General features: G+C 41.8%; 1 protein-coding gene and 1 pseudogene across 3 annotated transcripts in view; one reads left to right on the forward strand and one right to left on the reverse strand.

Annotated features, from left to right (window-relative positions):
* The window catches only part of LOC138012939 (NACHT domain- and WD repeat-containing protein 1-like), a 40,733-nt gene extending 21,147 nt beyond the window's left edge, over nt 1-19,586 (forward strand). For all 3 annotated transcript variants that reach the window (XM_068859880.1, XM_068859881.1, XM_068859879.1), the window contains 11 exons: nt 3,645-3,840; nt 5,332-5,885; nt 6,261-6,420; nt 8,891-9,229; nt 11,640-11,956; nt 12,692-12,867; nt 13,614-13,934; nt 14,218-14,569; nt 15,002-15,489; nt 16,091-16,913; nt 17,784-19,586. In XM_068859880.1, the coding sequence (XP_068715981.1) occupies nt 3,645-3,840; nt 5,332-5,885; nt 6,261-6,420; nt 8,891-9,229; nt 11,640-11,956; nt 12,692-12,867; nt 13,614-13,934; nt 14,218-14,569; nt 15,002-15,489; nt 16,091-16,913; nt 17,784-18,614 (4,557 nt within the window). In that variant the 3' untranslated portion in view covers nt 18,615-19,586. The remainder of the gene's footprint in view (nt 1-3,644; nt 3,841-5,331; nt 5,886-6,260; nt 6,421-8,890; nt 9,230-11,639; nt 11,957-12,691; nt 12,868-13,613; nt 13,935-14,217; nt 14,570-15,001; nt 15,490-16,090; nt 16,914-17,783) is intronic.
* A 2,759-nt stretch (nt 19,587-22,345) lies between these two features.
* LOC138013398 (uncharacterized) overlaps nt 22,346-23,884 on the reverse strand; it is an 18,288-nt pseudogene continuing 16,749 nt past the window's right edge.

Here is a 23,884-nt window from a genome sequence, read left to right on the forward strand (position 1 = left end):
CAAAATAGAATTTCACCTCGCTGGTCACGCAGGATGGGGCGTGACACTCACGTAAACTATTGGGACCGTCTGAATTTTTTCGTTCGAACCCCAACTTGCTTTGTATATTTTAGTGGTAAGTCAAACTCGGCAGTGCTTTGTAATTGGTAACTTTTTCGTTTCGTTTGGTAACTCAGACTTTAAATTTCCCGTCATAATAAATTCACATTTTTGCTTGGGGAATATAGTATTTATGAATGTTAATTGTTTTTTTTCTCGACCCATTCTCTACCTCTGAATTATTTATTACCACTAATTCCTTATTTGGTCTAAATAACCTACCATGGTTACTCTTGAACACTATTAGTTTCACAAGGACTTAAGGAAATGATACTAGGATCTTACCCTAGATGCCCCTTAGAGCGACGGTATGGTAAGCCAAGCATGACAAATTTAAAATACATGCGAGTTTAAGAAATTACTGCATGAGAAATTGAGATCACTATACGTGAATGAAAAACTGCCAAGCGAGATTAAAAATTACCCTTCGAGAATGAAAAACCATTAATCGAGAATAACGATGATGCAACAATATACGGAGAAATCTGCATCATATGACGAGACTAAGAAATCGTTAGGTGAGAACAGAAACCGATAGACCTCTTTCATAATGGCGGCCAAATAAAATATTCTTTTGTTTTAATGCTAATAAGCCCTTCTAGCCTCGCTATGACGAGCAAATTTCAAAAGAATATTTGTTTCAAAATGAGAGCAGTAGGTCTTCAAAAGAATATTTGTTTCAAAATGAGGGCAGTAGGTCTTCAAAAGAATATTTGTTTCAGAATGAGGGCAGTAGGTCTAATTAACATAAATACAAAAGAATATAAAGTAGGTCGGCATTTATGAAAGTGGTCTATAAGGGTTGAAACGTGTAACGCGGGTTTACAGCTTCCGAATATTCAATGCTAAGTATGGAAACCCTTCGCTCCAGTTAATTTCGCGGGAGAACATTGGTGGTATTGCGTCACGGTAGTCTTGCGAACTGATTGGTTGAATGTTTCTCTCTTGTTGTTCCAAATATGCTACTTAGCAAATTGAATATTCAGAAGCTTGTTTCCCAGCACACAAGGGGCCGTTACACGTTTTAACCCTTATGGTTTTCTGTTGAGAATCAGTCAAGTTTTTTTCTGAGCCGGTGAGCACCACCCAGTCAGCGGAATGCAGTTTGGCGGCACTCCCCCCCGCCATGCTTTCCTTACCTTCGCTTTCGGGAATTAAAAAAAACTTACCTCTACAAGATCAGGCAGCAACACTTTATCAGGCCGTGTATACACAAATTTTTGGTTTTATCAACGGAGTTGATAATGTAAATTGGCCACCGTACAGAAAAGGCGATGTAAGATTGTTCCTGATTTGTAAGATTTGATGTAAGATTTAAGATGATGTAAGATTTGTTCCTGAAAAGGCGATGTAAGATTACACCAGTAATCCCATCTTGACCTGGTGCAAGCGTCAGCTTATAAACGAGCTTATTGTGGACCGACACAAGTATTTTTATGTCCACCAGGCGAGGAATCTTTTCTCCAAACGCCTCCATTTAGGTTGCCTCGACCAGTACTTCGCTCATGCCTTTTGAAAACTGACATGCACTGACCACGTAAGCATGCTCAGTTAATGCCAGTCTTTCCTTTGCGCGGTACAATACTTGCTCCTGGGCCAGGAAGTAATATCAAATCACACTGCATGAATGGAGTGATTTCTTTCGCCTTGGATCTTGACCGATTTGTCCTATTTCTTGTATTGGAGGTGCCAATTCGTCTCATGTTCGTGAGGCACCTGAAATGCGAAGAACTTGCAATTAATTCGGATTTGGGCTCGAGCTTGGATTAACTTGCGAGCGGCCAAAAACACGGGATACTTAGCATTTAGCCTGCAGTGCAGGCGTCTTGTTGGGCCGGTCGAGTTCGCGTTACAATCCTGCGACCGCCATTTTATAGACCGCGCCATGCTTTCTCTTTCCTATCACTCACCCCCTTGGTAGAACTTTAATTCTCTCTCCAGTCTTCCACTGCATGAAAAGTTCAAGATGGCGGGTGAACTTTTTACGATGTCAGCGCTCGCTCGAAGAAATCTCGCCTGCTCTGCAGGCTACTTGGCATTTAACACTCGATGCTGGCTGAGGCATTTGATCTGTTAAAAATCGAACTTCCTGAAGAAGTTGACGCATTTACTGCTCATTCTGCCGTTCCATTTTTTTAATCCCCGAAAGCGAAGGTATGGAATGAATCAACGAGGAAATGATATGTGAAGTGGATCATAGATTGAACGGATGGATCATAGCTTTACTTGATTTCATAACCGCAGTTCAATCGCAGGCGCACCAAGCTCAGTGTGAGCATTGCCGACAAAAATATTCATGAAATGATATGTGAAGTGGATCATAGATTGAACGGATGGATCATAGCTTTACTTGATTTCATAGGTAAAGGTAAAGTCTGCTTACGAGCCTAGGAAGGCCCATCAGGCCGGCGCTTATCTCCGGTTTCTGTAGCATGAAGCGACTAGGAGTATTTCTACTCCTCCCTGGATGGGATGCCAATCTATCGCAGGGTTACCCCCAGCATTAAATTCGCCGGTACTCATTTATACACCTGGGAGTAAAGAGTCTTGCCAAGAACACAACACAATGTCCCCGGCCAGGCCCCGAACCCGGACCACTCGATCCGGAGTCGAGCGCACTAACCATGAGGCCACCGCGCCTCCCAACACTTGATTTCATAACCGCAGTTCAATATATGATCCATTTCATATATCATTTAATCGTTGACCTTCATTCCTCACGGAAACATGAGAACCCACAAATGATCACAGGCGCACCAAGCTCAGTGTGAGCATGGCCGACAAAAATATAAGGATTTGTATGAGAATCACGATAAAAAGCTTAAGAAGATAATTATATGAAAAAAATCTCGATTAAAAAGCTAACCTTATTGCCATCGTGGATAGCTTCCTTCCTGTGTGGTTCTTTTCCGGATCCGACGCGATTTAAGCCATTTCACAATTTCGTGGTTGCCAACGGTTATAATAAAATCCCAAGGCTGGAGACTAAATTCTAAGGTGCCACCAGTTTGAGTCAAATATTCCTGGATAAAATATTCCCACGGTCACAATTTCACATCAGAATCAATTGACAAAGACTGAACTTTCATCTCAACCCACCATCAACGCAATAGCAGTCCTGTTAGCAACGTCAGGCGGCGAATATTGCAACAAAACAGCGTTCGAAGGCGGTGCTTTAACTTTATAACACCATAGTGGCCACGGCTTCGACCGTTGATAACAAACTGACCCTTACCGGGGTGGTGGACCGTAGTTTGTCAGCCGGAAATCATTTAAAGATGCGAGAATGAAAGCCGTAGTAAACAAACTTTTGCGCATTCATGCCGCTTTTATCAGTTACAGCATTTTGTACGTAGTAGGCTGTTTGCGATCGTAACTGTATTTATCAAGCCTTCAAGGAATTAACATTAATTATGCAAAAAAAATTGGTTTCCGTAGTTCGGGAGACCCAGGGAAATAAAATTGCGCTTGATAAACTACGGGAACATAGCTTCCCTTGATAACCACATTTTCGTCTTTTTTGTTGGTTTTTTTTGTTTTGTTAGGTTCTCCCTCCCTCAGAGGTTCTCCCGGATATCCTGGATCCGAGGCTTGTTCAAAAGACTGTTCGTATTTTCCTGAGCTCAACCTTTACTGATACCCGGTTGGATAGAAATGAACTTATGCAGGAAGTATTTGAACCAATCAGAGACTTGTGTCAGCAGCGTGGTGTTGCGTTTGAAGTAGTGGACTTACGATGGGGTAAGAACAGTTTTGTGCAACTAGTGACCAAAGGGGAATCTAACTTGCGTTTCTTTTGTGAAAGCTCTCGACTTAAGCCCGGTTTACACTACAGAAAATTTTTGGCACGGCTTCTGTGAAATTGGCACAGGTGCCAAAAAAGAACACAGCAAACTTTGTTTACACTACACCATTTTTACCGTACCAAAAATACTGTACCAAAATTTTTGGGTCCACGTAACTTCTCATGGAGCAGTTCAACTATAATGAAGAACGTCCGCGTGATTTTGGTGGAGAATGAGCCGCCATCTTAAAATATACTTAAAAAAACCGCTAGCCTATAATTAATTTATGACTTAAGGCTCAAATTTGGCCCTTTCAAGTGTTCACACTACTTGTTCTATCCGAACCGTGCCTATTTTTTCAGCACCCTTACCATTTTCACCGGTGCTCGGACTACCTCGCCGAAGGTCCCAGCACGGGTAAGAATTTTGGTTCGGCACGGATGAAATTTGGTACTGACAGGTTGTTTACACTACACATTTTATCCGAGCCGAACCTCTTTTTTTGGGACCCTTGCCAATTTCACCCGAGTAGTGCCAAAAATTTTCTGTAGTGTAAACCGGGCTTTAGTTAGGCGGTATTTTGGACCATTCATATGTATGCTGGAAAACACGGAAAAGTACTAGCTTTAAGTAAGCGGATCGCCCTTCGTCCAAACATTTTGGGTCCAAAGTATTTTTGATTCATTTGGGAAAGAAGCCGATCACTAAAGGCTGGTTTTCACTGGCGACGCAGTCGGAGTCGGAGTCGTAATCAGAAGCGCAGAACGATGCGATCTAGTAAAAAATCAAACTGCCGGAGTCGGAAGCAGAATACCGATTCCCCTTACGACTCCGTCGCCTGCGATCCAGTGAAAACTGCATTGTCGGAGTCGGAAGCAGAAGCAGAAGCGGATGAATAAATCAATCACAAACATCGATTCCAAGCATTGCTTCTGCTTCCGACTGCGACAATCTAGTTTTCACTGGATCATAAGTGACGGAGGCATAAGCGGAGTCGGAAGAAAATGGAAACGTTCTGATTCTTCCGACTCCGATTCCGTCGAGCTTATGACTCCGCTAGTGCTTATGACTTCGATCTTTGATTTTCACTAGGTCATAAGCGCTCTTACGATTCCGACTACGACTCCGACTCCGTCGCTAGTGAAAACCAGCCTTAATGGGAGTAAGAGCTTCTCCAAAACCTCGAATGTGTGATCTACCAGTTAGCTCAGTATGTAGAGTGACCTTTTTAAGAGTATCGGGCTTTGCATAATTTGATTGCAAATATTATTTCCTTCGGGTTAAAGTTCACAGTTCAAAGTTATTCTTTAGTGGGAATGCATGCCAGATTTAAGTATTAAGAAAAGTCGTTCTATCTATCGGGTTTTACAGGATATACATGTGGCTTGTCTTTTTTCTGTCAGCCTTGTGTAGTAAATAGAATTAAATTGCTTTCTGTTGCAACCAGGTGTACGCCAAGAGTCAGTGGACGACCACCGCGTGGTAAACATTTGTATGGAAGAAATAAAGCGTTGTCAAGAGATATCGCTTGGCATTGTCTTCATCGCCCTTTTGGGAGACAAATATGGTTGGAGACCTCTACCTCCATCTGTCGACTCTGATGAATTTGAATCCCTGCTTGAACATATTGATAAATTGGACCGGGAGTTGGTCACAACATGGTATCATCGCGATGATAACGCGGTCCCTCCCTGTCATCTTCTGCAACCCATCTCGTCCCAATTTCCCATTCATTCCACGGACAGAAACGAGCTGTCCAAGGCCTGGGAGGAATGGGGAACAATTGAAAAGAAGATTTGGAGTCTACTGCGAACTGCGGCAGAAAAAATAGGACTGGAAGAAGAAAACAAACACAAGTACACTGTGTCCGTGACTCAGCTGGAGGTAGAAAGTGGCGTGGTTTCAGACCCTGAGGCAAACCAGCGTTCTGTAGTTGTTGATCGAAGATTTGACAACGTAAATGAAACGGACAAAGAAGCGAGAAATTACGTTAATTTGCAGGTACGTTCACTGAAGCCTTTGAAGTGATTTCAAAGACGGATAGAATTTTGTCATTTCCCTGCGAAAACAAGACAACAAGAACTCGAGTTTTCCAGTTTATGAAATGCTTTTCCTCTGACATATGCCTTTACAGACGGTATTTTAGAACTGATATTACGAGCTGCAGTCGGCCAGGCCTTTCATCGGCTGGTCTGTCTATCGGTTCATGCATGAATCCGTCAGTTCCAATAGCCGTGCGTCCAATCAAATCTCTTAGTCGATCAGACCTTTGGTTGGTTCGACGGTAGGTCTCGCGGTCTGTCGGTTCGTGAATCCGTCAGTTCAGTAGTCCTGCGTTCAGTCATTCATTCGTCCATACATCATTTTTCCTTTCAGGAAGATGGAAAAAAAGATCCTGAATGTATCAAGCTTTTATCGGAGCTAAAAGAAGATCGCATACCACTTTCACTGGATATTGGTCGGGTGCTTAAATTCACCGATCTGCGATGGCATCCCGAAGGTCTCAGTAAAGACAAACATGGAGACTACTTAAGAGGTAGAGGGCTGTTAAGGCTACAAACATACAAAAAAACGATGTAAGCTTAACACGGTTGTTGCGTTCGACATTTAATAGGAGAACGCGATCTCTAATATTGGGTATCCTCTTCATAGAGCGAGCTTTAGCAAATTTTCGTTTCTTGTCAGCACCATCTTGAATTGGCCTTTTACGATATATTAAAATTCAGCTTGAAAGAGAGGTACTGAGGACAAAGACAAAGGAAAGTGGGTGATATGCAAATATTTAATATTTGGCACATTCATTCCAACGTGTTTCTATTGTTTTTGTCCTCACTGCCTCACTATCAAGCTGAATATTTCACATTTCGAAAACGGCCTATTAGCACTATTGACCAGTGCATCATATTGCGACTGTGGAACGAACTTCAATAATCCAAGATTGCTGCTAGTAGTTAATACAGATATCCTTAGGGACCTTTAGATCGGAGAACGAGGACGACTACGGGCAGGAGTTTTCCGTTCTGAGCACGCGCACTTCGAAAAAAGTCGGCCTTCAAACCTTATGCGCATGCTCGGGCCGGAAAACTAGTACTCGTATTCGTTCTTGTCCTCCGATCTTAAGGTCCCATTAATCGCATTCCCAGATCCTGTATTTCTCAATTATGGCACGCAGAGGAAACTAGTTGCTTTAGCCCTTTCATAGTCCGATTCGAGTGACTCAATGTTGTACCCAATTCAAATCTCTGGGGGTTAAGGTTCTTTGTGTGTTGCAATTGCATGAAAATGTAGCATTCACGTTTAAATGATATGGAAATACTTGGAACAGAACGTGTTATTCCCAAAGGATTTGAATTGGGTACAACATTGAGTTGGCCGAATCGGTCTTTCCCAAGATGGAAACGTTCTTTCTGGATTTTGTTCTTTATTTAAACTCGGTAAAAAGCTTCAGTAATTACAATAGTATTCTAATTTGGTATTTAGTTTCCAGCCTCCTCTTTAGGAGCTCGGTCACTATATTTAGCATTTTTCCCTGATTTGCATTTATTTGTTAGGTAAAATTACATTTTACATCAACTGCAGTGACTAACACTTCAGAAGAGATATCCTGTTGCTTAATTTCACTGATTTCAAAATCTTGACCTTTTTCTACGGACAACTGTAGTAAAAGTCTCTCGTTTTTCTTCAAATTTCGAAGGTAATTACGTTGATTGCTCAATATGCGGAATTTTTTGTAGTAATTTCAAGAGGAAGACTATTTATTTTAACTCCACTTTTTTTATTTAACGGTCCGTTATTACTTGGTGCGGTTCCGACTGCTAAACTCTCAGTGATCTGGATCGAGGAGAAAGTGACGTCATTTACTCACTAGCTTAAAATGCAGTGTGTGAATGCGGCTTAATTAGTATGCAGCACGAGAGTTTTTGGCTTTCAGATTGTCAAACTCTTGTTCTGCATACTAATTAAGCCGCATTCACACACTGCATTTTAAAGCTAGTGCGTAAATGACGTCCCTTCCTTCTGGATCCAGATCACTGAAAGCTTATCAGTCGGAACCGCACCGAGTAATGGCGGAAAAGTAAATTGACAAATAAATAGTCTTCATCCTGAAATTACGACAAAAAATTCTTCCTATTGAGCAATCAACGCAAATACTTACGAAATGTGAAGAAAAACGAGAGCTGATTTTTTTCATCGTTGGAGAACTTTAAGACAAATGTTATTGGCATCTTAAACCTTCAGATCAAGTGAATATATACCGTATAAACTGACCACTAAAATTTAAGATACCGGTAATAGAGTTCCCAAGCAAAGATGACGACGATGAAATGATAATTCGGCGTAGAAAATGTGTACCAAATTTCTAGGAATAAAGTGGGAACAATGGTGTGGATTTTTGAGAGAAAATTAAAATTTTGTCGCGAAGGACTCGTGTGTCCTCCACGTAACCTCAAATTTAGTCATTCCAAGTCGTTGCTAGTACGAGAACGGTGATGAGAATAGACCACTTTCGATATATTAAAATTCAGCTTGATAGTGAGGCTTAGAGGACACAAACAAAAGAAGTGAATAAACATGTTCATTCAGTTTCCTTTGTTTGTGTCCTCTCGGCCTTGCTGCCAAGCTGAATTTTAATATATTAAAAGTGGTCTATTGCACCAAAATGTAAAACGCTCGTACGTGCATACGAAGCCATTTTCTTTGTTCGTAATTCCGTTGTTTTGTAGGGTTCTCGATCTCGTTGTATAGTCGTCGTTTTCTTTGCTTAAGCTTCCTAACAACCCTTCAGGAACGACTGAAACATAACGGAACTCCCTGGCAAAAAATAAAGATTTCCTTAAGCCCACCTTCAGAAAGTAAAAGAATCCCTCCCCGCTCACCCGTTCCAAATTCCTTGGTCCCGCGCCCGCACTGTAAATAGACAAAACCCATTAGCTTTGTGTTGCTTAATAATACCCACCTTTTTGGAAAAATCGTGTCAAACGCCCTTCGTCTGTCTTCTGTTTCAGAGATGTGCAAGCGAACCAAAGATCTTCTAATATCTCGCATTACCGAAGTTTTGCAAAGTCTTCAACCCACCAGTCCAGTTATGGAAGAAGTCACGCGTCATGCAATCTTCTGTCGAGATCATACTCAATCGTTTCAAGGACGTAAAGATATTTTGCAATCCATCCACAAGTATCTCGGCATTCAAGATCCCATGATGCCCTTAGTGGTTTATGGTGAATCTGGAGTTGGGAAGACGTCATTGATGGCGAAAGTTGTCATGGAAATGCAAGAAAGAAACAAGGACAGAAAAGTGGCCATCTTGTATCGCTTTTCTGGAACAACCCCTGACTCATCAACCGGTATGCCGTGGATTTTATTTCTCAAGTGATTACTATATATACCGACATTGGCACAATAATGGTAATTTATATATCGTACATATCACATAGGTTTCATGTGTGTTTAAAGTTCTGATACTATTTGCAATTTTACAATTCTCTGATAGATAGACCACCAACACAATGTGTCTTTTCCAGTGTGTGGGTTCTTTAACGTCCCACAGGGTTGATAACAAGAACGGTTTAGAGTCGTTTCCCGAGAGGACTTGAAAGTGTAACCATTTGCAGATGAAACCTCAAAAGTAGCACTTTCTCTGTTATTGTAAGTGCTGGTCCCACCAGGATTGTGAACCCACGATTTCTGCACGAAAGTCTGATGTTAAACCAACTGAGTCGCCGGTCGTCGGTAATGATCTGACGTTTGGCGGGCTTTTTTTTTTGTATATATTTTTGGTCCGAGTATCATCGTATCCACCGAGTGCACATTAATCTTAAACCCCACACGTATAAGCGCTCAAAGCTTGACTTCTATTAATATGTAACACCACAGCTCCCTGATTGGACAAGAAACATTTAGAACAAATTCCCGCCTTTCGCGCTTTTAAGTGTTATCCATAAGATCTTATTGGTCGATATCAGTCGTTTGACATAACCATTAGCCAACATGCGTTTTCAGACCAGCCGTGCATTTGTCATTTCTTGCTGCGTGGTGCTCAGAACTTAATTGTCGTAGTTTACTTCATTTGCGCACATCAGTTCATTTCTGAACTCACCGCTGGTTTTTGGGTTGAGGTTTTTGAATTGCGTGTGCTGAGAACGGAACAAAAATACAACTTGCAGTTGCAGTACGTAATTATATTAGTGGCAGCACAGTCTCGAGAAACTATGCCTTGTGCACAACTGGAAGTCTATATGAATTCCGGGTTTGCATTGTGTACCGTATCAGTGGAGACCAGTGCGAGACAGGCAGGTCTGGTTGCAGTTGGCTCATACGCACGGGGAAGGCCGGGAAGTCAGGGTGTTCAGCGATTCCCTTACGGATAATAAGTACATACACAGGTAGGTAATGCTAATCTGTTATTACATGAACGTCGTCGAGGCAGTTTGCTACGGGACAAGTTAGCTTGTTCACAAAGTCAATGAAAACTGAGATGTGGTTTCTTTCCGAACCCCAAGGCAATCAAACAGTGGTGTAGCAGCTCTGCTAACCTGCTAAAGTTTGGTACTGTAAGGAGCTTTTTTTTGTTTCTAAGTCCAAATCATTGCTTCAATTGTTTAGCAATCACATTATACGTTAGGAGAACTGCAATATCATCCCAATCGAAAAACCCAACAACAGCGACTTTATTTATAATTCAATAAACGCTATTTATTAGTCCTCGAGCTTGAGAAAACTAATCCAGTCTGGTGCAACAACAATTCAAGTACATTAATTTTATATACGTGCATGCCTTAAGGATTTTAAAGTAATGAAAAATAAGCTATTTGCTCATGTGATTAACGAGACCTTTTGTCGTCCATGACAAAAGGTAATACTGACCTTCAGAATTGGATGCGAGTGGGAGTTTTAAAATTAACTTTCCTCAGTCTTCTTAGACAATCACTTGTTAACGTTTTCTTGTTTTTAAAGCCTTCATAATTATGTCATTACAGTCAAGTAAGAGAAATTTTACTTCTGGTTCGCGCGATTGGTTGAAAATTAGAACCTCAAACTGAATAGACAAATCTGAGATGATGTGTGCACGCGGAATAAAGTTTGTGGTAAAATAGCGTTCACCTTCCGATGAATTTGTTTGCAACAATAACACTTCGGTTGTTTCCTTAAAGAGGCACCGTCGTGCTAATCTTGCTGTTTTTACAGAAAAAGAAACTGGGTCAAAATCTAAATTAATACATTAGCTCACACTTACATCATTCCCGACAACCCACTGACAAGATATGAACTGATATAGTTAGACCTATAGCACAACGAGCTGTTCTTATTAATTTTTGGTGACTTTCTGAAGACACCGTCTTTAAATTTGAAAAAACTGGCCAGTTTTTTCAAATTTCAATCCATTTCAATCCTCTCCATCTTTCGCTGCAAACAACAAAGAATAGCTTCAGTGCACTTCAATAGTTTTTGGCAACAAGACAACCGCATTATTTTTTGGTCTTCATTGATGCAAACACGCCTTTCAGTGTTTGAAGTTTGACTAAAGTAGCGTTACAATGCCCCTTTGTGAAGACACACATCTGACCGCCTTAAAGTCATTTACATTTGCCCTCTTAACAAAAGCGAAAACCATACTAACAAATTGTGAGCAAATCCAGAAACGATATACATGTGTGTGTATCTACATATATTCTAACTTTACGGCCTGCGCATGTGACGAGAATCACCCTGGCTTGTTTCTGTGCAAAAGGATGTAATGAATAACTCTGTTTTCAGGTCGCGCCCTCACAGAGAGTTTCTGCGAACAGCTTAAACTTGTTTATGACATTAGCGATGAGGTTCCTGAAGACTACAAAGGCTTGTGCGAGATCTTTCCGTCATTTATCGGGCATGCTTCAGAGCAAAAACCGCTGTGCATTGTGATTGATTCCTTAGACCAATTGACTGACGCAGACGGTGCAAGGCGTTTCTTGGAATGGCTCCCACGCAAGCTTCCAGCGCATGTGCACATGGTATTATCTACTCTACCCGTGGAGGGTGGGTGTTTGCAGCGCCTGAAAACATTTGGATTACTATCTGAGCGATTCTTAGAGGTAACTTATTTTATTTGTAAATGAGGCGGTTTCTATTTCTTTTCTCTACACCTTCATGTACTTTAGTTGTCAATCTGCTTTGTAGTAAAAAGACAAGCATAATAACTTAAAACTCGAAGCAAGGATGATCTTCGCATATGGGAGGTGAACCTGAAACCATCCAAGCTTAACCGTAACTCGAGCCCAGGACCCTGCGATTCCGCTGCATTGCTCCACCTTTTTAAGTTTTTAAAGCCATCTTTGATCTGGTCGACTGCGCCTATTACGAAGGTTAACACAGCCCATTAGTTGTTGAAAGGGTAACAAAGATAAATATGCCTTCCAAACGGACAACCCTCCTTTAGCAACACTTGTACGTGTTCTTTACCATATTGTAGACCATTTTCATAAATGGTGATCACCTTTACTTTTTTTTCTATTTATGTTAATTAGACCTACTGCTCTCATTTTGAAACAAAAGTTCTTTTGAAATTTGCTCGTCGTATCGAGGCTAGAAAGGTTATTAGCATTAAAACTCAAGAATAGTTTATTGGCCGCCATTATTGAAGAGGTCTATAAGCGTTGCAAAAGTGAATACAAATTTAAATGTAAGGACAGCCCCTGACTGATAAGACGTTCCTTGAAACCCTGAGATCTAGCACGGAGTTGTAATGTTAAAACGTGAAAACATAGATCATAAAATCGTAACTAATTTTGCTTCCAAAAACACATGGTGATATTTTGCCTCAAATTTAGGTGACCCGGCTTGATGTGCATGATGGACCTGTAATCCTTGAAAACTGGCTTCAATCGGTCAACAGAACGCTGACCCCTGAACAGCAGGCGTTCGTATTGGATGCCTTCAACCGCTGTCCGTTACCGCTTTATTTGCATTTGCTGTTTAACAAGTGTCGTTCTTGGCCTTCATACAAGTAAGAACGTACAGTTTGTATGGCGGCGTTTCAACATAGGAAAAGGGTGGTGATCTTTAGTAAATTAATTATTTTCCAAGAATAACAAGCCAAATAACATCAAGTTATTAAAAATGCAAAAACTCACCGGTGGCTCAGTTGGTTGAGCACCGGGCTATCACGCGGGAGGTCGTGAGTTCAACTCCGGCCGGACCAACACTCAGGGTCTTTAAATAACTGAGGAGAAAGTGCTGCCTTTGTAATTACAACTGCAAATGGTTAGACTCTCTAGGGTTCTCGGATAAGGACGATAAGCCGGAGGTCCCGTCTCACAACCCTTCAATGTTCATAATCCTGTGGGACGTAAAAGAACCCGAACACTTGTCGCAAAGAGTAGGGCATGTAGTTCCCGGTGTTGTGGTCTGTCTTCTGTGGGATATCATGGTTGGGAGGGTAAAAAGGGCGCACTTAATTTGGAGCCTCGCTCTGTTGTGCGACCCTCATCACAGCCTGTTTCTCTGTTGTGGTGAAAGTGATTAAATAAATAAATAAATAAATAACAGTGTATACCAGCATCGCAGCTACGTGGTCCCTAAAGGTCTGTGATCCAAAAACAAGGGGCGCTGTGCTTCCATTCCCTTGGTTCATCCCCTCGATCCTCCACTAAGTTAACATTTCTTGTGTATCGAGCATTTCAATGTTGTTGGGTTAATTTCAGTGCTTGCGATGAGCGCAGATTCATGTATTAATTTTATTCCCATTTTTAGAAACATCGCAGACACAATCCTTGAGTCCGACGTGATTGGAATGATAAATTCTCTCTACCAAGCCCTCGAAAAGTATCACGGTCAAATGCTTGTGGGGAGAGTCCTGGGTCTTTTGGCGGCGGGAACGGATGGCATGAATTCAGAAGACATTTTGAATATTTTAAGTTGTGATGAGGAACTCTTAACTGACGTGTTGGTCTGGCACGAGCCACCCAAGCGCCGTCTGCCACCCTTGTTGCTGGCACGTTTGAAGTACGATCTTGGCCCGTTTTTAGTTGAGAGGGGTGCATATGGAGTGTCTCTGTTAGCTCTGTATCACAGGTAAGAATCTCATACTTCGTAGTTGGAGGCTACTCAAATTGAAAGTTAGCTTTGCGGGAAAGACTCTCACACATGTGACCCTCAGAGTTCTTAGCGCTCTTCTGTTTCTCTGAAGAAATGTCTAGTGGCGGTAAAAATGAAAATAAGCTCGACTATGCCCTTGATTTGTCTGTCATATATGGGCAACAATAGACAAAAATAGACAAATTGAGCTAACCTTTTCTTTAATTCATCTCGCAATTGTGAGTCTTTCCATTGGATCTACATATTTTTGTGATTGTAGGCAGTTTGTAGAGGTCGCTAGAGAGAGATACCTCGTAGAGGATCGTAACAAGGAAACACAAAGCAATATCGCCGACTACTTCTCTGGCGAATATCACAAGAAATATGGCCAAGAACGAGACATTCCTGCTCAGCCACATGCTTACTCATCGGTAGCTCTAAATCTGAGGAAACTGGATCGACTTCCTGAAGCTTTACTCGAGGCACGTGATTTCAAGAGGCTGCGAAGCACCTTGGGGGATTTAAAGTTCATTCAAGCAAAGTGCATGGCTGGAATGGGATATGAGCTTCTCGCGGAGGCTACCAGGGCTCTCAGTTGTGCGGTTAATGAACAAACGGAGCCTCACAGTCAGGTGATTTGAGATAAAGGCATTCTCTTGTTAATATTTAAAAAGAACAACTTACTGGACGCTGCCATAAAAAAACTTGAGAAGGGATGGCGCAGTGGTGAGGGCACTCGTTTCCCACCAGTGTGGCCCGGGTTCGATTCAGCGTCATATGTGGGTTGAAGTTGTTGGTTCTCTCCTCTGCTTCGAGAGGTTTTTCGCCGGCTACTTCTTTTTCTTTTTCTTTTAACAAAAGCAAATAGTTTATTTGTGCCACACGCAAGTTAATATAAGTAATAGACGTAAGAAAGGTACTTGAAACAAAACAGTCCTCTACTCGAGTTGGAGGCTTCAAAACTCGCTAGTCTTCTATTACGAAATAGATATTAAAAGCTTGACGGAAGAACAAAGTCATTTTTGGTCGAAATGAAATTTTAATTGCGTATAATTGAATCTTAGGTCATCAAAGATCTTGAAGATATTTTGGGATTCTTGCGCAGCGAGATTCACATTTTGAGTGGATCACCGATCTTGACTTACCAGCAGGCAGCTACGTATCCACAAAACCATTGGATCGCCCGAAATGCACTACGCATGCGTTTAGCATTTGATCAACCTGATCCTGACAACATCCCTACACCAGATAGGTGGGTGGAGTGGTTGAACAAGCCAGAAGTTCCGGAAGCTTTTGAACTTGAACTCGGTGGGCATTCGAAAGGTATTCTGTCGACTTGCTTTGCAAAGGACAACAGGACTTTGCTCTCTGGTTCGGCCGATGGAACAATCAGAGTTTGGGACAGTCAAACAGGAGAATTGCATGCACAACTTGAGGATCATCAAGGACCTGTCACTTGTGTTCGGCTTTCCCCGGATGGCACCATAATGGCGTCTGCATCAGCTGACAAGACTATCCGACTGTGGAGATTTCCTGCCATTAAATGTTTAAGGTTTGTAAATGTCACAGGGCCACTCTTATGCAAGAATGGTCAGTGTAACGTTATTGAGGAATTTCGGCTTCGTTTGTTAAAAAAAAAAAAACATTTGTCGCATTCATGATTGAGGCATTCATTGGCTGAGCTGAACGCAATCATCGCAGCCTTGACTTTCCGATTGTCACGTCTTGCGCGCACGTTTGGTGACTTGCGAGTTTAAATTTTAAAGGAAAATCCATTGTTCGAACTGAAGTAAACTCGAGCATATGTCGGTAGTCTTTGAACGTAGCATGGAGTTTAAGTCTTCTTTACCCCTTTTTAATGGAGAGAGAGAGAGAGAGAGTATTTACAAAAAGACACTCCCTCCCTTTAGCAATGTAAGACAGTGCTCGTGGTTTGACAGCTTTGAATTGCGTGGGAAGGGGGAGGATTAAGAAGGCTTGTGTTTTGTACCGTGTAGATCTATTGCTAGAAAAGAACTTAAAAAAGAGAGGTGTCTTCATTCGAAATGTATCAAGAACTATGCAACTGATTATAGCTCTTTTGACAGTAACACGTCAATACAATTTTGAAAAGCACCGAACATGAACATGACTTAAATTTATTTTCCTAAAAGGATTCTGGGGGGACACGAAGACAGAGTGACCTGCGTCGCCTTCTCGAAAGGTGGAGACAAGCTTCTTTCATCATCAAAAGACAAGACCCTAAAAATCTGGGACGTGGTTACGGGTGCCAACCTAGAGACACTCAGGGGACACAAAAGCTTCCCTATGTCATGTGCCTGGTCACCACTTGATCAATCAATTGCTGCTTCGTGCGGTGATCAGCTGGAACTCTTCATATGGGATCTCGAGGAGAAGAAAATCAGGCATACCTTGGAGGGCCACCAGCGCGACGACAATCCAAATTTTCCCGTCAGAGACACCTTGGAAGGTTATGCAGAGCTTGACTTCAAAGCCCTTATTTGGTCCATGTGTTTCTCTCCTGATGGAAAGCATCTTGCGTCCGCCTGCGTGGACAGTGACGTCATCTTATGGGACGTGCAAACTGGGGCAAGGGTCTGGACGTTCAACCTTCCAAACGACGCTTCTACTATTGCTTTTGTGAAGACTGACCACGGTACGTTATTGGCTGCTGGCTCTTCCGCTCATCATACGGTCACTCTCTTCGATGCAACCTTTGATGAAGCCAGCTATGACGTCAGCGCTAGATCTAGGACCCTCGCATTGTTAGGTGGTCATTCAAATTGGGTACTGGATGTGGCGTTTAATGGAGATGGTACTTTGCTGGCATCTGCTGCTTCGGACAAAACCGTACGCGTCTGGGACGCTACGGCAGCAGAAAAACTACGTGAAGCGCGTTTTCATTCAGAACGCTGTTGGAGTGTGGCATACTCTGAAGACGGGAAATGGCTGGCTTCAGCATCAGATGACTTTAAGGTAAGCGGAATATATGAAGACATAAAATGTATTGCACCTAGAGGTGAAAGTGCCACTGGGAATAAAATCACTTGGCTTTTCCCCCGGAGAGAGGGCGAAAAAGCCCTGGAAACGAGGTGGTTCTTTGATGGATATGGAGTGTGAAATGACCATTAAAAGGAAAATTTTAATCAGCTGGTTTTTACAAAGCTCCAACACCGTTCCTCCAAAATCAATTCGGGCTTGCTTCGCCCAGCTTGTAGAGATTCATCAACTAATGGCAAAAATGGCGATTCGGTAACATAACAAAAGAAAATTAGCCCACGTATAAGTCGAGTTAAAAGCTGACGTTTCGAGGGGAAGGCCCTTCGTGAGAGCGAAAAACGTTTGAGCGTGAACTTCAGTGTAATTTTATGTTTCCTTTTGGTTGGCGTTCACCGCCGGTAGATGTCAAGATCCCTTGCAACTGATCTCAAAGAGGACACGCATAATTCAGTAAAGTAACTCCACATGCTTTTGCTCGATGGACCATCAGAATTCAGCAGTTTTTGTGGCCTTTCATTTCATGTGGTTACCATTTTTAATTGAACTACTACCAAATGAAAAACTTTTATCCGCAGACTATAGAGCGTTTTCACTCACGTGACCAGTAGCCATATTGGATTACTGAAACAAAAGAAAGTATTTGCATAAAAATAGAGTTCAATTCCCAGAGGATTAGTTTGGTACATAATCATGGCCGCCATTCCTTTGTTTTGGAACACCGACATGGCCGCCGTGACGTCATGTGAAAACGCTCAATATCGGCTGTGATAGGCTAATATGATTGGTTGGAGTATTAGCATTAGCTATTGCAGCTATGCAGCCAAAACATGTCTTTTGTTTCTGCAGGTATGTGTATGGGACATGGAGGCGCTGAAGGTCTCTTTGATCTATGAAGGACACGAGAATAAAAGAACTTTTTCCTGCGGAGTGCGCGCGTGTACCTTTTCACGAGATTCCAAACAGGTCGCCAGTGGTGGAGACGAGCTCAAAATTCGCATTTGGTCGCGAGAGAGCGGTAAGGATAACATCGTGTTGCACTGCGGCGAGTCCATGCTTCCTTGGTGCCTTCGATTCTCAATGGACGACAAAAGATTGGTCTCCGTCGGCGAGTTTGCAAACGGTGCGATTGTGTGGGACTTAGAGAAACAATCTAAGATTACCGTCTTGGAAGGGCATGAACGCTTCTGCCAATATACTGAATTTTCTCCATCAGGAAAGTTCATCCTAACCAGTTCAATAGACAACTCTGCAAGAATCTGGAACAGCTCCAGTCTAGAGCACGTGACCACTGTAGTGCAACCAGATTGGGTGACCTGTGCCACGTTCTCTCACGACGAGAAGATGTTAGCCACTTGTTCAAAAGATGAATTGGTGCGTCTGTGGGACACAAGCACCTGGAAAGAGACATGCGTGATGCGAGGACACGATTCTGAGATCCGAATGGTAAGTTTTTCTCCCAATGACCAGTTTTTGGCGAGTGGGGCCTTGGACCAAACCATTCGTATATGGGATTGCGATACTGGTCACCAGGTTCAAGTGTTTTATGCGGCTTCTGGGATCTGGGGGCTAGCTTGGCACCCAATTGTGGCAGATATGCTGACGGCTGGAGATGCTGTTGGTTATCTTTACTTCTTAAAGCTTCACGAGCGAAAAAACGGACATGACCAAGAGGACTAGAGACCTGGGGAGGCCATAATTATATGAAACATGAATTAGTATTATCATTACAAGTTCAAATCGTTGCCTTAGAACCTTGAGTATGTCATTCAGCTATGGCTGAGTATACATCAATATACCGAAAAAAAGATTGCGAATTTTTGTACACAATAAATGCAATTGCAAGCTATTTCTTGTTTGTTAACGTTATCAAGGATGAAAGGAAAAAATGTTGGTCGACTTTTGTTCACTGGAGTGAATATTTAAACAATAAAGTTTGCATTGGGAGCCTACCCTACGAGGATTGGATCTTAAGGCCTGGTCTTCACTTTTAGACTTCATGATGGTTGGTACCTTTTGTTAGAATAATGTAGACTAATAAACGGCAATGAAATACGGCCCGAGAAAACGAGAGCGGTAAGATGTGTAGGGTGTTTTTTGGATCACTTATTCAATCACCAGAAGTCAGCGGACCGCACTGTAGAATACCGCTTGCTAACTTGGCCTGTCATAGCTTGCGTACTCCCTCCGAGATAAGAGGGTTTATCTCACTCCCAACGGGTCATCACAAACGGTTCACAATAAGAGGTACGACCTTACCCTACATAATGACTTTTTGCTTCACCTGATGTTATTTGTGCCTTTATAATTCGCTAGATTTGTTATTTTTCTTTATCTTTGTTATATTTACGAAGCCACCTTCTCTTCTCTCTTGCAAGGATTCGTTGTTTTTCCTTGTGTCATTCACTTGTTTTTTTTTTTTTTCATTTTTGAGGTTTTAGTTGGATTTATTAAACCTCCACCCCTTCTCTTTCAGTTTTTTGCCATACTCTTGTTGTTGTGGTAGTGCACTACACACTGTCATCGGGTTGTAAGAATGTAATAGCGTAGTGTAAGTTTGTAAGTCCGTGGTGCCAATAGGCCCGCAGTGCGTGCTTATCTACCTAGGTATCTAAGAAGGCACATTGTCACATACAAAGAGAAAAAGTTATTTGGTAATGAAAACACTGTGGCGAAGCTTAAAACAATAAATTAATCTTCGAATTACATGACAAAAACAAAATCAGGATTTAATAACGGTGTATCGATATTTAGTTACTTTTGTATCAATGTTTGTTTTGCATAAGGCAAGCTAACAAAATCTGTACCTTGCTTAGTTCGCATTTTTGAGAGTTAAACTATAATATTTTCGGTCCTATGTTTCCAACTGCAAGTCGTATATTTTTTAGGTCTCCCATCCAGATACTAACCCCGCCGGACAGGGAGAAAAACTTCAGTGAAGTTACACCACTTAAATTTTTTTCGTCATTTTTAGCCATCCTTGCGTACGGCGAGAGCTACTGAAATTTAAATTGACCAATCAGAATTCAACGAGGGGGAAAACTGTGCTATCCGACGTCTCGTCAATTGTTTGAAATTAAAGGCCAGAAAACCATTTAGGCGCCAAACCTGGGTTGCCAGCGAGGGATGATTCAAACGTCAGCTGCTGCGCTGTTGTGCTTTTTTCTAACTAATTTGAGACGAATTCAGCCTATCATTTTCGAATAAAGTGTAAGAAGTCGTCAAAACTGTATTGATAATGTTTTCTTTGTGTTAACGACGCAAAAAAGGACTTTGATGGCGTCCTTTCCACAGGGTAGATCGACAACAACGTCGTTTACGCTCAGAAATGCACCATTTCCGGTGAAAGGGCAAAGGATTGACAGGATAGCACAGTTTTGACTACCGCCTGCACTGCGGGCGCGGGTTCCGTATGCAAGGTATATGTTATTTGTTATTTTCGCGATTACCTGCATTTCTGGACAAAAGTGCACAAGTGTCGTATTTGCGCGACGCTGAGGGCGCATTGTTCCTGTCAAACCGAGTTCTGCTCGTGCGGATTTTTTTTTTCCAGTTGGTACATGCGTAAATTGTAGATATGCTTATTTCATGATTTTAACATTTTCTTATGTCATTCAGCAACCTTTACTTTACGAAAAGACCAGTTAGTAATTCAACTGACTTTAAGTGCCCATAACCCCAAAATATTTTTTTCGCTAACATGAATCTTTGCACCTGTTCGAGACGCATTGCGGCCATTTTTTCCTTTTTCTAACAAATCCTGCCATTTTATAGGCTTCGGAAGTTGCGAAAATCCAAGCATCTTTTGTTCACGACCGAATGGGAAGGGGAGTGGGTCTATTCCAGTTTTTACGTCACAATCTACTTTGCATGCATTTTTACAAAGAGTTAATGCAATGTAAATCAGTTTGTGACGTAAAAACAGGAATAGACCCACTCCCCTTCTCATTCGGTCATGAACAAAAGATGCTTCGATTTTCGCAACTTTCGAAGCCTCTAAAATGGCAGGATTTGTTAGAAAAAGGAAGAAAAGCCGCGATGCGTTTCGAACAGGTGCAAAGATTCATTTTAGCGAAAAAAAATATTTTGGGGTTATGGGCACTTTAAAGGCTAGAGAGAAATTGATCGCCGGGGGTAGCAGGGAGGAGTGGAGCTGATGTATTGAAGCTAGGCTTACGCGGGATTTCCTTGTACGGGAAGAATATATCTGTATATATCCATTGGCTGACGCACTACGTGGTCACCCATCCATTTAAGAAGGTCGCCAATCAAGGATCGTTTGTAAGACTGAATCACCCATCTACGATCAACCGTCTGTGAAAAAGTGTTACTTATAAGGAGTGACAGTGAAATAATAAGGATTCAGCGAAACAATACTCCTAAAACGCACGTCAAGGTATTAACCCGAAAATGATTTTTTTTTTCTCCAAGGCATCTTTCTTTTTCTCAAATTTGTTTTATAAACATTGATTTTCAATTCTTGTTTTCCAATTGGGTTAATGCGATCCTTGTAGGGGGAAAAAAATCAAGAAATTAGTGGAACGTCGGTTTTGAATGACATAATAGGGAGTTTAATTAGGCAAGAACAACGGAAGTGGCAACGAAAATGTCAGTCCAAAATATAACTTAGCGCTATCGCAAGTATTTCGCGATTTTTCCATTTTGTTCACGTTGTCCAATAAGGGCGAACTATCCTGTAAGTGGATGGGTGCGAACGGTACAAGGAATGGTTCATTGATTTCACGTTGTTGTTTTGTAGAGTACGGCAAAAAATTCACGGAAATTCGTGCGTTTCATTGAATCGATCGATATACGAAGCAGCTTTTCCTTGCTCCTAATAAGAATCCATGGTTTGTTTGTGTGCATTGTTTCCTAACCAATCTCGAGAGCTGTTATTAGGCTGGCCCATTTCCGAGTTCATGTCTGCCTCCTCTTGAAAGAGAGTCTAAGCGCGAAGTTTTTGTGATGGTAAATAGTTCTACTTTACATATAGTGAAGTCTGCTACGAGCCTAGAAGGCCCATCAGACCGGCACTTATCTCCGGTTTCTGTAGCATGAAGCGACCAGGAGAATTTATACTCCCCCTGGATGGGATGCAAGTCCATCGCGGGTTTACGCCCAGCATTAGATTCGCCGGTACCCATTTATACACCTGGGTGGAGAGAGGCACCGTGAGAGTAAAGTGTCTTGCCCAAGAACATAGCACAATGTCCCCGGAGTCGAGCGCACTAACTGTGAGGTCAGCGCGCCTCCCACATATTAATGAAAACTAATTTTCATAATAAAAACTTTGCTCTTAGACTCGCTTTGAAGAGGGGGCAGACATGAACTCGGAAATGGACTAGTCCATCGCTTTCTTTCCCTACGAAAAGAAAATAGCTATGCTGGAATGCAAGTTTCATAAGTCCAGCCTTTGTAACTGACTTTAACATTTAATTTTCAGTATACCTCATCCGAACACCGTCTACAACTACGAGCGTGTTCATTCTTAAGGGCTAAAACTTGTCATCTATAACTAAATCTACAATTAAGACGTATGCTTCTTGAGCTTTGTTCAGTTCTTCTGGTTTTCACGCTTGTCAGCAGTGGACTGTGTACGCGAAGCAAAACCTCCTTTAGGAACTCCTCCACTATGCTGTTGTGCCTCAGCACTCTGAATACGAGAAGCGTCGTCTTTTGTCATCGGATTTTTTGGGCCTCCGTCGGTCTGCTGGCTTCCTTGTTTATCCATTCTTCAATGAATGCTTTCCTGGGAATCAGTAAACTGCAGGGAAATTGAATATAAAGGAAATACATTGTTTACTTTCAATCATCACAAATTGTTTAAAAGGCACACGTTATAAACGCTGTATATTATACCAATTGATCGTGCAAAAATTATAATTTAAGCTCAACAAAGTTACGGCGCCATCCCGGCAGGAAAACTTGAGTGAAGTAAGACCGTGAGGTGATGTGTATTGTATCTGGAGGTGTTTTTGGAACTCCTCTTGTTCATGGGTGGCGTGTAATTAAGATTAGTTATTGTAACCACTCTTTGGCTCTTACGCTTAACGTTAACATTTGTAAATTTTCCTTGTTTGAAAGTGGAGGTACACAAGATTTAATCAGTGATGCGGCAGCAAAATCCTGAAGAGGCACTGATACATTAGTAAGCTTCAAACCTCACCAGAGTTTGAATCAACAACAGCACAACTCGCACCCTGCTTGACAAAGTTTCGCTTTGTGTACAACAAATTGAATCCGGATACATAAGAAAAATGTCTTTCCCTTGAATGATGTATTCTTCGACTCTCAAAAAAGCAATAGCAACAAAAAGAAAAACAAGACCATTTTTTAATTTCTTCAAACAGATGACTTGATTTTACACAACTAAGCTGGATCGAACGATGTAAGCTTACTAAAGTGAAAAAATTACCTCTTTACAATTTGAGCTTTAAGCAGAATCGTTCAACATTTCAGCCAAAACCGTAGCTCATCATTTTTTTAATACCGATGACCATCTCGCTCTTAAAGGAGAACCAGGAATGTCATTTTACGCACGTCGATCATTCATTTTCTCATTCCTTCTTCAAAAATACTGCGTGTTAGCCTGCGTAGCAAGCGTTCCTTTTCGGCAAAAAGAGCTTCGAAACGATTTTCTGCAAACTGGCCGCGCGGAAGTTGGGGGAAGAGACCGAGGGAACGCTTGCAAGAAGACCCCCTATTTTTTGAAAAATGCCCACCTTTTTATGGTTGACTTGACACACGCTGATTGACGTCTTATTAACAAATTAGCCAATAAAAGATAACCATGTTAACACAGGTTGCCTTCCGACAAAACAAACCGAGGCACCGAGGAAACACCGAGTGATCAACGCAGAATTTGCCAGTGTGATTTTAAATGTTAAATTTGTAACGGCAGCTTCTAAGCCGGGTACGACTGGTTATGTTTCTTCTGAAAATTTGTTTAA

The sequence above is a fragment of the Montipora foliosa genome, chromosome 8, assembly GCF_036669935.1.
Source record: "Montipora foliosa isolate CH-2021 chromosome 8, ASM3666993v2, whole genome shotgun sequence".
NCBI lineage: Eukaryota > Metazoa > Cnidaria > Anthozoa > Scleractinia > Acroporidae > Montipora > Montipora foliosa.